At 64.0% G+C, this 13,376-nt stretch overlaps 2 protein-coding genes across 3 annotated transcripts; both read right to left on the reverse strand.

Annotated features, from left to right (window-relative positions):
* Window positions 1-89: 89 nt before the first annotated feature.
* LOC123345589 lies at window positions 90-4,268 on the reverse strand. 2 transcript variants are annotated; one of them, XM_044982571.1, is made up of 7 exons: window positions 4,050-4,268; window positions 2,845-3,033; window positions 2,430-2,582; window positions 1,750-2,067; window positions 1,513-1,607; window positions 1,147-1,222; window positions 90-567 (listed from the first exon to the last, which is right to left on the reverse strand). In XM_044982571.1, exons 2-7 carry the CDS (start codon window positions 3,020-3,022, stop codon window positions 434-436), a joined length of 954 nt encoding a protein of 317 aa, XP_044838506.1. In that variant the 5' UTR covers window positions 3,023-3,033; window positions 4,050-4,268; the 3' UTR covers window positions 90-433. The 2 variants fall into 2 exon arrangements, with proteins under 2 accessions (XP_044838506.1, XP_044838505.1); XM_044982570.1 differs by having other exon boundaries at window positions 1,147-1,348.
* A 1,385-nt stretch (window positions 4,269-5,653) lies between these two features.
* Window positions 5,654-9,733, reverse strand: LOC123345600 (U6 snRNA-associated Sm-like protein LSm2). The gene is made up of 5 exons (XM_044982585.1): window positions 9,583-9,733; window positions 7,905-7,972; window positions 7,602-7,632; window positions 7,192-7,251; window positions 5,654-6,846 (listed from the first exon to the last, which is right to left on the reverse strand). Exons 1-5 carry the CDS (start codon window positions 9,583-9,585, stop codon window positions 6,721-6,723), a joined length of 288 nt encoding a protein of 95 aa, XP_044838520.1. The 5' UTR covers window positions 9,586-9,733; the 3' UTR covers window positions 5,654-6,720.
* Between the last annotated feature and the right edge of the window lie 3,643 nt (window positions 9,734-13,376).

The following is a 13,376-nucleotide window of genomic DNA, read 5'->3' on the forward strand; positions in this document are numbered from 1 at the left end:
GGCTCTCAGGCCGCAGGGCGCCCCCTGGTGGCCCCCTGCAGGCAGGATGGGGCTCTCAGCCCACGGGGAGCCCCCTGCTGGCAGGACGGGGCTCTCAGGCCGCAGGGCGCCCCCTGGTGGCCCCCTGCAGGCGGGATGGGGCTCTCAGCCCACGGGGAGCCCCCTGCTGGCAGGACGGGGCTCTCAGGCCGCCGGGCGCCCCCTGGTGGCCCCCTGCTGGCGGGATGGGGCTCTCAGGCCACGGGGCGCCCCCTGGTGGCCCCCTGCTGGCGGGACGGGGCTCTCAGGCCACGGGGCGCCCCCTGGTGGCCCCCTGCTGGCGGGATGGGGCTCTCAGGCCGCAGGGCGCCCCCTGGTGGCCCCCTGCTGGCGGGACGGGGCTCTCAGGCCGCGGGGCGCCCCCTGGTGGGCCCCTGCTGGCAGGATGGGGCTCTCAGGCCGCAGGGCGCCCCCTGGTGGCCCCCTGCTGGCGGGACGGGGCTCTCAGGCAGCCCAGCTTGTTGCGCAGCGAGTTCTTGACGACGGCGGCACTGCTGGGCTGGAACTGGGACTGACCCACAGCATAGGCTGCGGGGGGGAAGAGAAAAGAGGGGTGAATGGCAGCAGGATCCCCCCCCCCACCGGAATACCCTTATGATGGACCAATCCATTATAACCCCTGCCCGGGCCAAATTATTGCCTTCCCCTCCTGGGCTGCACCATTCCCTCACTCCCCTCCCAGGCCGTACCACCATTAACGCCCCCAGGCCGTACCATCGCCTTGCACCCCCTGGGCCATACCATCATTAACCCTCCAGCCAGTATCACTGCCTAGCCCAACCTGAGCCGTACCATCACCGCAACCTCCCCCACCCAGGCCATACCATTGCCTGACACACACTGCTGGGCCATACCATCATCCTGCCCTAGGCCATACCATCATTGCCCCCCCCCCAGGCCATACTACTGCGTTACCCCACCCACTGGGGCCATACCATCGCCTGACCCTGATCCCTGGGCCATATCATCATTACCCCGCCCAGTCCACAATACTGCCTGCCTCCCCGCCCCTCCCCGGGCCATACCATCATTGTCCCTCCCAGTCCATACTACTACCTGTCCCCGCCCCCCAGGGCCATACCATCGCCTGACCCCCCCCGGACTCACCCACGATGGCGCTGACGATGGGGGGGCTGAGGCGGTGCAGCCCGTTCTCCCCGGACAGGTTGCTCCGCGCCTGCTCCTGGCGGGAGAAGAAGACGTCGAGCAGGAGCCGGGCCAGGGCCGTCTGGCTGCGGGCGCTGGAGCGGGCCAGGGCCAGCTGGGCGGGGTAGAGGAACACGCCCCCTCCCGGCACCAGCTCCTGCATCTGGGGGGCAGGGAGGGGGGCACAAGGAAAGTGGGGTGGGGGCAGTAGGGGGAGCAGGCAGGGGTCAGGAGGGGGGATGGAAGGAAGAGGGGGAGGAGACACTGTTATAATAGGGACCCCTCCCCCCCACTATCCCCCAACCCACTCCCCACCCCCCAGCTCACCCCATGTTTCCAAGGTAGCGCAGGGTCCTCATAGAGCCCAGGCTCCGGCCGCACGGACTCACTGTCCACCTCCCTGGGCGGCTCCACATCGCCCCCTGCAGGGAACGGAGACACGAGTGACCACTTGCTCCCACGCTACTTCCTGAGAACCCAGGCGTCCGGGCTCCCAGCCCGCCCCTCTGCTCTGACCCACAAGATCCCACTCTCATCCCCGAGGACCCAGGCGTCCGGGCTCACCGAGTCTCTGGGCCAGCACAGCGTTCTGAGCCTCCACCTTGGCATATCGGTCCCTCAGCGCCTCCAGCTCCTGTCGCATCCTCTCGCACTCAGGCCTGGTGCAGGGCTCGGTGAGCCCCGCCCGGACGCCTGGGTCTGCAGGGCCAGGGGAGCAGGGAACCCCGCAGCCAGAGCTGTCCACGTGGGGGCAGTCGGGGGAGGAGGAATGCCAGGTTTCCGAGGATGAGGTGCTTTGGGGGGTTGCCCGGGCCTCGTCCTCGGACACCTGGGTCCCTTCAGGGTCGAGCACGGAGGTGGTGACGTCATCAGCGTTGCCTCCTGGAATGAGACAAGGAACATTCACTGAATGAGACTTCTTGGTCTCTAGGGGAATGGGACCCAGGCATCCAGGACGGCAGCGCAGCACTCACCCTAGGGGGCTGGAGACCAGGACAGGAAATGGGACCCAGGAGTCTGGGACAGCAGTGCAGAGCTCTCACCCCTAGGGGGCTGGCGATCAGGACAGGGAACGGGACCCAGGCATCTGGGATGGCAGTGCAGTGCTCGCCCTAAGGGGCTGGCGATCAGGACAGGAAATGGGACCCAGGCATCCGGGACAGCAGCGCAGCACTCACCCTGGGGGGCTGGAGACCGGGATGGGGTATGGGACCCAGGTGTCTGGCACGGGGGGCAGCACCCACCTGTGCTGTGTTTCCTTCTCTCGAGGGGCAGTCTGTCCCGTCTCCACGTCGCCACCCAGCGGTGGGGGGGGCCCCGCAGCATCCCGGCCCCCCAGCTGCTCCTGGGACAGCCCCCGGCCCGGACCTGGATCCGCTTCAACTCCTGCCTGTCCCCTGCAGGGAGAGAAGAGAGGATGGAGGGATAGAGGTGTGGGGGGACGGATGGAGAGAGGGACAGACGGACAGAGTGGTGGGGGGGAGGACAGGAGGTGCAGGAGGGACGGAGGGACAGAGAGGTGTGAGGGGATGGATGGAGGGAGGGAGGAACAGATGGAGGAGTGGAGAGATGGAGGGAGGGAGGGGCAGACAGAGAGGTGTGGGGGGGGGGAGGACAGGGGTGTGTCCGGAGCAGGGGGGCGCTCGCTCGCTCGCTCACCGCTGAGGGCCAGGATGCGGGCGCGGTTCAGCCCCTTGAAGAGGGGGCACCGGGCCGCCACCTCTTGGCCCGGCCGGTAGCGGGCGGGGTCCCGGCGCGGCTCGCTCACCGCCCCCAGCTCGATGATGCTGGAGAAGCCTTCGTCCAGCCAGTCCACCAGGGCCAGGCGCGCCGACATGGAGAGAGCCCCTGGGGAGAGACGGGGTGAGCCCCCCGCGCCCCCTGCCCAGCCCCCCACAACCCCTACCCAGCCCCCCACCCCAGCGCCCCCAGGGGAGAGATGGGGTGAGCCCACCATGCCCCCTGCCTGGCCCCCCACACACTCTGCCCAACCCCCCACCCCAGCGCCCCCTGGGGAGAGACGGGGTGAGCCCCCTGTGCCCCCTGCCCAGCCCCCCACACCCTGTGCCTGGCCCCCCACCCCGGTGCCCCCTGCCCAGCCCCCCGCCCTGGTGCCCCCTGGGGAGAGACGGGTGAGCCCCCTGTGCCCCCTGCCCAGCCCCCCACACCCTGTGCCTGGCCCCCCACCCCAGCGCCCCCAGGGGAGAGATGGGGTGAGCCCACCACGCCCCCTGCCTGGCCCCCCATACCCCCTACCCAAGCCCCCGCCCCACCACCCCCAGGGGAGAGATGGGGTGAGCCCACCATGCCCCCTGCCCAGCCCCCCACACCCCCGCCCCAGCACGCCATCCCGGTGCCCCCTGCCCAGCCCCCCGCCCCGGCACCCCCTGGGGAGAGACGGGGTGAGCCCCCTGCGCCCCCTGCCCAGCCCCCCCCACCCTGTGCCTGGCCCCCCACCCCAGTGCCCTCTGCCCAGCCCTCCACCCGGCACCCTCTGCCCCAGCATCCCCTGCCCAGTGCCCTCCCTCCCCCTGAAAACCCCCCACCCCAGTGTCCCCTGCCGAGCCCCCACCCCATTCCCCCTTCCCTCGCACCCCACACAGCCCTGCTCCCCACAGCACAGAGCCCCCGGCTCTGCTCCCTGCAGCACGGCGCCCCCTAGCATCTCCCTGGGGCACGGGGGCCAGCCCTGACTGCCCGGGGAGAGCGCCCCCTACCGACTCCGACTCCTTGCCCCCTGCAGTCCAGCTACGGGGCCTGTTGCAGTAATGTTAAATATTGGGGTGGGGTCCCCCACTGGCCAAGGGCCCCTCAGGGTCCTGTCGTGGCCCCCTCAGCGCCCCCCTGCTGCAGCAGGAAGGTACCTGGGTTTCTCCTTTTGCCTGCAAATGCTGCTCCTGTCTCCTCTGCTTGCAGCCAGCTGCAAAGGCTGCTGGGAAGGGGGGGGCAGAAGGGGGTGGGGTCCCCCCTTTCCTCTCCCTTCCCCCCCCCCCAGCGGTGGCACCAGCTGCAATTGGCCCCCCAGGGTCTGCAAACAGTTTGCAAATGGGGAATGAGGCAGGAGGGAGGTGTGTGGGAGTGTCCCTCTGGGTGGGGGGGGGGAGTTGGGGGCTGCTGCTTGGGGGGCTCTGGGGAGGGATCAGCCCTGCTGGTGCAAAGCGTTTGCCGGATGTTTGCAGAGCATTTGCGGCTGGGGGGGGGATGTTAACCCCTGGGTGCCCAGGCTGCAGGCAGGGATGGGGATTCGGGGAGTGCTTATGGGATTGGGGTGGGGGGTTAAAGGGTGATCATTTAAATAGGGAGGGAGGAGCCAGGGAGGGAACCCAGGAGACCTGGCTCCCAGCCCCCACTCCCCTCCCAGAGTCAGGGAGGGAACCCAGGAGTCCTGGCCCCTAGCCCCACCCCCCGGCTCTAACCACTGGACCCTACTCCCCTGGGAGTCCAGCTCCCACCCCCACACTAACTAAACCCTACTGCTCTCTCTGTAGAAGCATGACGCAAGAGTCACCCTGCCTTCCCATTGGCTGGCACTGCATCCCCACCCATCTCATGCCAACCAATCAGCTGCCAGTTGAGGGGTGAAGCAGCCAATCCCCAACCTTAGGACCATTAAAGGGGCAGCACCCACAGCAGTGACCTCACCTCATGAAGGGGATTATGCAATACTCTTCAAGTGGGCGGGGCTTAAGGAGCCACTATGACATCTTCAAGCCACAGCTCACAGCCTGGCCAGTGAGGTCACAGCTACTCTTACAGAGGGCCAGGCCTGATGACATCACCAATGGGCGGAGCTTAGAGCCTGCTGAAAGCAGTCTAGTGGAAGGGGTGGAGCCTTATCTGATGACATCATTTTTTTTTTTAAAGGGAGGCACATGGAGTCCCCTGATGATGTAATAATTTCTTAAAGGGAAAGATCCCTTAGAACAGGGCATGTGAAAAGGGTGGAGCCTATTGCAAAGGGGTGGAGCCTGATGATGCAATAAGCTCAGTGGGCAGAGCCTACTGTTTGCAAGGGCAGAAAGTTTTGTGACAGATGAGGTCATCCTGAGAAAAGGGCGGAGCCTGAGTAACATTTAAAGTGCGAGAATCCCATTGGACAATGACGTAAGGTGAAAGGGGCAGTGCTTGTCCCAGGGTGATGTCATAGTAGTGTTGATGATGCAATATTACTTAAAGGGACAGGCAGCCTTGTGTGCAAAAGCAAGAACACAGACCACGCTAAAGGGACCAACCAAGCACCCGCTCAACTCATCCACTCTGGAGGCCCTGAACACCCCCCCCCCCTCCCCCAGCATCGAGGGAGCAGATGAGAGAAGACTGGGTCATAGCTGAGGGCCCAGACACCTGGGTTCTCAGCCCTGCTCTGGCCTGGATTGCTTTTGAGAGTGAGGAAGTCACCTCTCTCTGTGCCTCAGTTTCCCCACATGTAGAACATGGATCAACCCAGGCAGCTGGGACCCTACATGGGAGCCCAAGTGTCCAGGAGCCTGCACGGCAGCTCAGCATCTATAATGGGGGGGGATGGGGGGAGGCGCGGAGATGAACCTGGGCGTCTGGGCCAAGAGAGGGCGCTGGGCTGGAGCAGACCGTAGACCCTACCATAAACAACAACAAAAGTTTGTAACCAGGCTCCAAAAACTTTTATTCCGCCCGAGACTTCAAGCCATGAATCAAACATACAAAAAACCTTCATCCCCCTCGGCCCAAACCCTAAAAAAACCCCAATCCCCCCGGGAAATTCAAACACCCCACAACTCTTCCAGGATTTCGCCAGCTGGGGTTAACGGCACCCCAGGAGCGCAGTCCCTGCCCCTCCAAAGATGTGGGGGGGAACTAAACACCCCCCTTAAAGAACAGGGAGAAATTAGAGTTTAAAAAAAAAAAAAAAAAGAGGCTTAACTGGCCATGGCCCCGGAGGTGAAAGAGGGGGGCTGGGGAGACTCAAACCAGAACTAAGGGGACCCCCATAATCTTTCCCCCCCAATGGCGGGGGACACGACAAGCCTAGGAACCACCCTGATATTCATCCCACAGGAGATATGCAGCTCAGGGAGCACACAGAACTCAGGTGTCCTAGATCTGGGCATATTGGGGGGCAGGGGAGTTGAATCCAGGCGTCCGGGCCCCTAGAAAGGGCACAGCCCCCACCCAATTCTCTTGAGTAGAAGCTGAGCCCCCATGCAGGGCCCCGGATGCCTGGGTTCCCCTCTGCTCTTCCTGTTCCCTCCCAAGCACAAGTGGAGATGAACCCAGGAGTCCGAGGCCTGGGCTTGCAGAGAGAAACTCAGGCCTCCGGGGCCTGGGACGGCAGGGTGAAAAGGAGGAACCCAGGTGTCCGGGCTCCTGGACAGCGGCTCAGCTCCTGCTCCCAGCCAGGAGGGGGAGCAGCCACGGACCCAGGCGTCCGGGAGCATCGGTGTAGTGGCAGGAGCTGCCAAGCAGGGGGGATTTTACGGCTGGCGGGAAGCAGCCGGGTGGGGCAGGTCTCCGCCCTGCACCCCCTGCAGCAGGGAGGGAGGGGGGAACATGGGGGGGTCACTGCTTCTGCTGCAGCGCCTCCTTGCGCGCGGCGTCCTGCAGCAGCTGCGTGTCCACCTCGTCCGCCGGCAGCTGCACGTAGCGCACCACGGAGCCGCGGATAAAGCAGTTCTTCACCGACAGCTGGGGGGAGAGAGCGGGGTTAGGGGGAGCGCCCCTGCTGGCAGGGGGTGTCAGAGCCCCCCCATGTGTGTCCACACCCCCTGATGGCAGAGGGGGTCTCAGAGCTCCCACACGTGTGTCCCCACCCCATGATGGCAGGGGGGGATCCGTGTCTGCCCCCCTGCAGGCTGGGAAGATCAGCCCCCGCCCCCTGTGTCTGTGACCCCGCCCCCTGCAGGCTGGGTGAAGACCCCAGACCCACCCTGTGAGAAATGCCATCAGCACCTCTGACCCCCCCACTCCCCCCCACACACCCCGCCAGCAGGGCCCCTCCACCCCAGCCAAGGGGAGGGGCCAGCCCCTTACCATGTGGGGGTACTTCTCCGGGTCCGTCACGCTGATGTCGGTCAGCTTGATGTTCAAGTACTGGCAGGACGGACAGACACACGGACAGTTAACACCCAGATTGGGGGGGTGGGCAGGGGGAAGGCAGATGGGGGCGGGGGGGCGCAAGGGGCTACCTTCTGCATCGCTCTGCCAGGAAAGCGGGGGGGTGGGGCAGGGAATGGGGCACTGGGCCTTTCCCCTGTACGGGCGGCAGCTCCGATCCGGCCCCAGGGCGGGGACTGGCTGGTTCAGGGGTGGGATGGGGGGGGGGGGGCACAGGGGGCGCCAGCTCTGATTTGGCCTCAAGGTAGAGGAATCTCTTGGGCCAGGTGCACTGGGGGGGGGGGGGGGGAGAGACACGCTCTGAAAATAACCTGGAAATTTCTTACCTGATCCACAGAATGGAGGGTCCCACAGATACTGCAACAGAGAGGGAGGGGTGTTACCACAGGGGAACGGGGTGCAGGGGTAACAGCGGGGGGGGGAGGAGAGAGAATGGGACTGGGAGCCAGGACTCCTGGGTTCTACCCCAGCTCTGGGAGGGGAGTGGGGTTTGGTGGGTTAGAGCAGGGTGGGCTGGGAGCCAGGACTCCTGGGTTCCCTCCCCAGCTCTGGGGGAGTGGTGACTAGTGGTTAGAGCGGGGGGGGGGGCTGGCAGGCAATAGGGGACCCCCGTGTGCACCAGGACTCACCTCAGATCATTTTTTAACTCCACCACCACGTCCTTCCCCACCAGGGATTTGAAGAACGAATAGAAAAGCTGGCGAGAGATGGGGGGGGGGAGGTGAGACCCCCATGGAGAGACAGAGACATCACAGCTCCCCACCCCGACTGTCCCCTTTGTCTGGGGCACCTCAGCATCACCTCCCTGCAGTCCCCCCAACCGCCCCCCGGACCCCATCCTCCTCCCGCTCAGCATTCACCCCCCACTGGGTCAGTGCCCCCCCGCAAGCCCTGGGGCCCGGCCATCAGGCTGAGAGGGGGGGGATGGTGCATGTCAGCACCCCAGGGCCCCTCCATGCCAAGCGATGGGGCCTCTCCCCTGGGACTCACTGGCACGGAGCCGGGGGGGGGAGGTGTCCCCAGTGCCTCCCCACCAGCCAGCGGCTCTCAGGCCGGCTCAGATGCCGGGTGCCCCTTGCCACCCCTCAAGGCCAGCCAGGGGGTTCCCCCCCGTGTCTCCAGGCTAGTTGGGGGGCAGCTCCTCCGCGGCTCTCCAGCCTGTCCCCGGCCTCTGTCCCCGCCCCTCCCCGAGACTGCTAAACCCCCCCACCCCCACCCCAGTGCTCAGGGAGACGCGTGAGCCGCTGATCAGCCCCCTGGCACCATCACTCGCCCCCCAACAGGCCCCAAGGCCGGCCGGGCCCCCACTTGCTTCCAGCTGCTGGAGAAATGTGACACGCTGCTCCCCCCGCCCCCCCCCACATATCCCCCGGCTCCCCCACATCCCCCAGCTCCCTGCATATCCCCCAGCTGCCCCAGACCCCCACCCTGCATATCCCCCAGACCCACCCCATCCCCCAGCTCCCTGCATATCCCCCAGACCCCCCCACATCCCCCAGCTCCCTGCATATCCCCCAGCTGCCCCAGACCCCATCCTGCATATCCACCAGACCCCCCCACACCCCCCAGCTCCCTGCATATCCCCCAGACCCCCCCACACCCCCCAGCTCCCTGCATATCCCCCCGCACCCCCCAGCTCCCTGCATATCCCCCCGCACCCCCCCCTGCATATCCCCCAGACCCTCCCCACATCCCCCTGCTCCCTGCATATCCCCCCGCACCCCCCCTGCATATCCCCCAGACCCCCCCATCCCCCAGCATATCCCCCAGACCCCCCCACATCCCCCTGCTCCCTGCATATCCCCCAGTCCCCCCACATCCCCCAGCTCCCTGCATATCCCCCAGACCCCCCCACATCCCCCAGCTCCCTGCATATGCCCGAGCTGCAGAAGACCCCCACCCTGCATATCCCCCAGACCCCCCCTCAGCCCCCAGCTCCCTGCATATCCCCCCGCACCCCCCCCCTCCCCCAGCTCCCTGCATATCCCCCCGACCCCCCCCATCCCCCAGCTCCCTGCATATCCCCCAGCTGCCCCAGACCCCCACCCTGCATATCCCCCAGACCCCCCCCATCCCCCAGCTCCATGCATTTCCCCCAGACCCCCCCCATCCCCCAGCTCCCTGCATATCCCCCAGACCCCCCCCATCCCCCAGCTCCCTGCATATCCCCCAGACCCCCCCCATCCCCCCGCTCCCTGCATAATCCCCCGCACCCCCCCCACTCCCCATCGTGCCCCCCCCGCATGTCCCCCACTCCCCCCCCCCGGCGGGGGGGGTTCCCCGGGGGCAGTGACGTCACGCACTCACCATCCCGGCGGCGGCGGCGCGAGCCGCGTGGGGCAGCTTGAGCCCGGCAGCAGCGAGCGGGCCCGGGCCGCGCAGGCGCACTGGGACTGGCTTCGTTCCGGCGCGGACTCCGGCGGATGGGCGGGGCCGCTCCCTCGTCACGTGACCCAGGACTTGGTCCGAACGCGGAAGCGAGGGAGGAGGGGAGAGAACGCTCTTAAAGGGGCCGCTCCCTGTTACTCCCCTTCTTAAAGGGGCCGCTGCTTGTTACTCCAGCTCTTAAAGGGGCAGCTCCCCAATACCCAGGCTGGCTCTTAAAGGGGTTCCCGCCCATTTCACTCTCATCCCCGCAGCTCCTGCCTCCCCTGCTCACAATGCAGCTCCCCCCACCTCCACCAGCCTCCCAGGGGCCACCGCGAGCCCCAAAACAGTGCCGGGGCCTGTCCCACCGGGGATCGGTTCGACCTGCCCCCAGCGTGGGGCCCAGACTGGCCTCCGCGCGACTCCTCCATGACACCTGGCTGGCTACATCCCCACGTGGGGTCACCGTTCGGGCCACAGGGATCCCACATCACGCCGCAAGGGGCCTGAGACTGGCCCGGCCCAGCCCAGCGCCCGTCAACCTCCCCCACTGGTGGATCCCACCTCCTGAAGGGAACTGGGGGTGGGGGAGGGGAAATGGACAACTGGCCCTTTGAGATTATGGGGCATGGAGGGGGACAAATGGGTCTAATCCCCCCAGAAGGGGCTGGTGTCACCGTGTCCCCACACCTCTGAATGTGCAGCACCTCACTCAGTGGGGGCCAGGATCAGTAGGGGTCTAGGGTGGGGGGAAGGGCTGGGATTCAGGACTCCAGGGTTCTCTCCCCAGCTCTGGGAGAGGAGTGGGGTCTGGGGGTTGGCGGGAGCAGAAGCCAGGACTCCAGGGTTCTCTCCCCAGTTTGGGGAGTGGAGCCTGGTGGTTAGAGAAGGGGGGAGGGCGTTCAGAGCCAGGTTTCTAATTACAGGAGAGAGGCCGATGAAGAGCCGGATGGGAAGGTGGGGAGGAAATTCCAGCGTCACTTTAGCTCCCTTGAGCAATATCGCTCCTGGGGAAGCTGAAGCCAGACGCCCACGCCTGTGCCAGCCAAGACTGGATCTACCAGCCCTGGCGGGAATTGTGAAACCTTCGCTTTGCCCCGTCCCCTATTATACTCCAATACTTGGCTAAGAGTTCGGAGCAAAGGGCTCTTCTCTGAAACCTGTAACTGAAAGACAGGTGAGGGGAAGAATGAAAACTTCTGCTATTTCTAAGGTTCAAAAAATCCAATAGTAAGAAAATCTTTCTAAAAGTTAACGTGTGTTATACTCCAATGCTTGGCTAATAGCTCGGCGAAAAGCACTCATTGCTAAAACCTTTAACTCAAAACCAGGCAAAGAGACGACTGACTGTTGCTGCTACTTCTCAGGTTAAAAAATAAATCCACTATTCAGAAAAGCTGCATCAACATTAACATGTGTTGTACTCAAATGCTTGGCTGACAGGTAGGAGAAAAATGCTCAGTTCTAAAAACTTCTGTAACTAACCCAGTGGGTTTCAATCTTTTGTCATTTGCGGAGCCCTACAAAATTTCGAATGGAACCGCGGACCCCTTTTCTGTGGACCCCTGGGAGTCTGCGGATCACAGATTGAAAACAACTGTTCTATGGTAACAACAACCTTTTGCGGACCCCTTGGACATAGTCTGCAGACCCCCAAGGGTCTGTGGAGCACAGGTCGAAAGCCACTGAATTAAACAAAAGGTGAAAAGAAGAATGAATGTGTCTGCTATTTCAAAGGTTACAATAGCTAATAGGAAGAAAAACTGTAAAAATACTTATTATACTCAAATGCTTGGCTAACAGCTAGGAGAAAAATGTTCTTTTCTAAAGTGTCTGGTTCCTTCTAATTAAAAAAAAAACACCACGAGTGACAGGGACAGTGATTTTTGTATTACTATTTTTATGGCTAACTTAAAAAATGAAGAAGAAAACCTGGTAAAAATGAACACTTCTACTCAAACACTTTGGTGAAACCTCAAGGTGATGACGGCTTGTAACGTGCTAATGGCTGAATGGGAAGGGGGTCTGGGCACGGGCTGGGGTGGGGTATGTTGTAGGGAATGATGGAGAAAGAGCCTCACCAATCCTCTCTCCTGAGCTTAAAGTTCCTGTAACCACCGGGTGAGAAAACCGTCAGGGTTTGGGACCCTAGATCCCTTCCCCTGCGTTGGCAGCTTCAGGCTTCAAACATTTCACAGCACGAGCAAACGTCCGGCAGATCCATCAAAGGGAAGGGAAGGGCTGGGGGGCTGCCCCACACGCTGGCCAGGCCCTCCCACCCCTCTCCCACCAGGGGTGCTGTGCACCTCAACGTGTCACCGCTGAGCTTTCCGTTATGTCAGTCTGCTTTCGCTTCACGCTCCCACCCCAGATCCCCACTCACTCGGGGGGCAAGGGGTGGAGACAGGCAGGGCCCCTCAGATCCTGGCTCCCACGTGGGGGGTAGAGACACCCCCATAGGGGCAGGGCCCCCCAGATCCTGGCTCCCATGTTGGGGGTGGAGACACTCCCATAGGGGCAGGGTCCCCCAGATCCTGGCTCCCATGTTGGGGGTGGAGACACTCCCATAGGGGCAGGGTCCCCCAGATCCTGGCTCCCATGTTGGGGGTGGAGACACTCCCATAGGGGCAGGGCCCCCCAGATCCTGGCTCCAACATGGGCGGGTTGGGGGGAAAAGACACCCTCAGAGGATCAGGGTCCCCTAGGTCCCGGCTCCCACGTGGGGGGTGGAGACACCCCCATAGGGGCAGGCCCCCCAGATCCTAGCTCATGCCAGGGGGCAGGGAGAGAGAGTCAGACACCCCCCTAGAGTGACAAGGCTCTCCCCAAATTCCAGCTCACTTGAGGGGGGCAGGGATGGGGAATCAGACCCCCCCCAAGATGGGCAGCCCCCCCCAGATCCCATAAAGGGAGCCGGGGGGGTTCAGATCTGCTGTGCCCCAATTCCACGTCCCCCAAATCTCACCCCCACCTTATCCCCCCAGAAAGAATCATCCCTCTCAAGGTCTGAGGTGGAGGATGCTGGATTCAGTGACATCCTGGCAGGCTACCAACCCTACCGGCTGCTCCGGGGTGGTTGTGAAAACACCCCGACTTCTCCCCACCCCGTGACTTCGCCCCGCTGTGATCCAGCTGGTCTGGGCATTCAGGGCGGGGTGGCGGGTATATAAACCTGGAGCCGTTCCCAGAGGATGAGGCAGAGGCACCCGGAGCGGGACGACGCCGGAGACCGGTAAGGATCTCTCTGGCGGGGAACGGAGGGGACACGCTCACCAGCCCGTGGCCCGGTGGCTCTTGGAGGTGTCTGGGCCTGGGGGGCTCCCTCCTGGGAAACGGGCTCCGGCAAAGATCTGGGGGCGGGGTGGAGAAAGCACCGATGCCATCCTGGGCCGTGTAAACAGGACTCGGGAGATGGGATTTGCCCTCTGGGTTCGGCCCCGGAGCAGCCGCGGCTGGGATCCAGTTCTGGGGGCCCCGATTCGGGGAGGGCGTCGATCAGTTGCCGAGGGCTCAAAGAAGGGCCACGAAAATGATGAAAGAGCTGGAAACCCCGACTCCAGGAGCTCGGTCTGCGTAGCTCCCCAGCGGGGTTCCGGGGAGGCAGGGGCCCCTCTAGGCATGGCTGGAAGGGGGAACAGAAGTTCGAGGCCAGAGAGTTTTCCGATCCGACGGCTGGACGCCGGCGCCAGCCAAATTCAGACGGGAAGCGAGGTGTGACCCTGTAACAGGGAGGG

Source organism: Mauremys mutica, chromosome 12 (genome assembly GCF_020497125.1).
Source record: "Mauremys mutica isolate MM-2020 ecotype Southern chromosome 12, ASM2049712v1, whole genome shotgun sequence".
NCBI classification, from domain to species: domain Eukaryota; kingdom Metazoa; phylum Chordata; order Testudines; family Geoemydidae; genus Mauremys; species Mauremys mutica.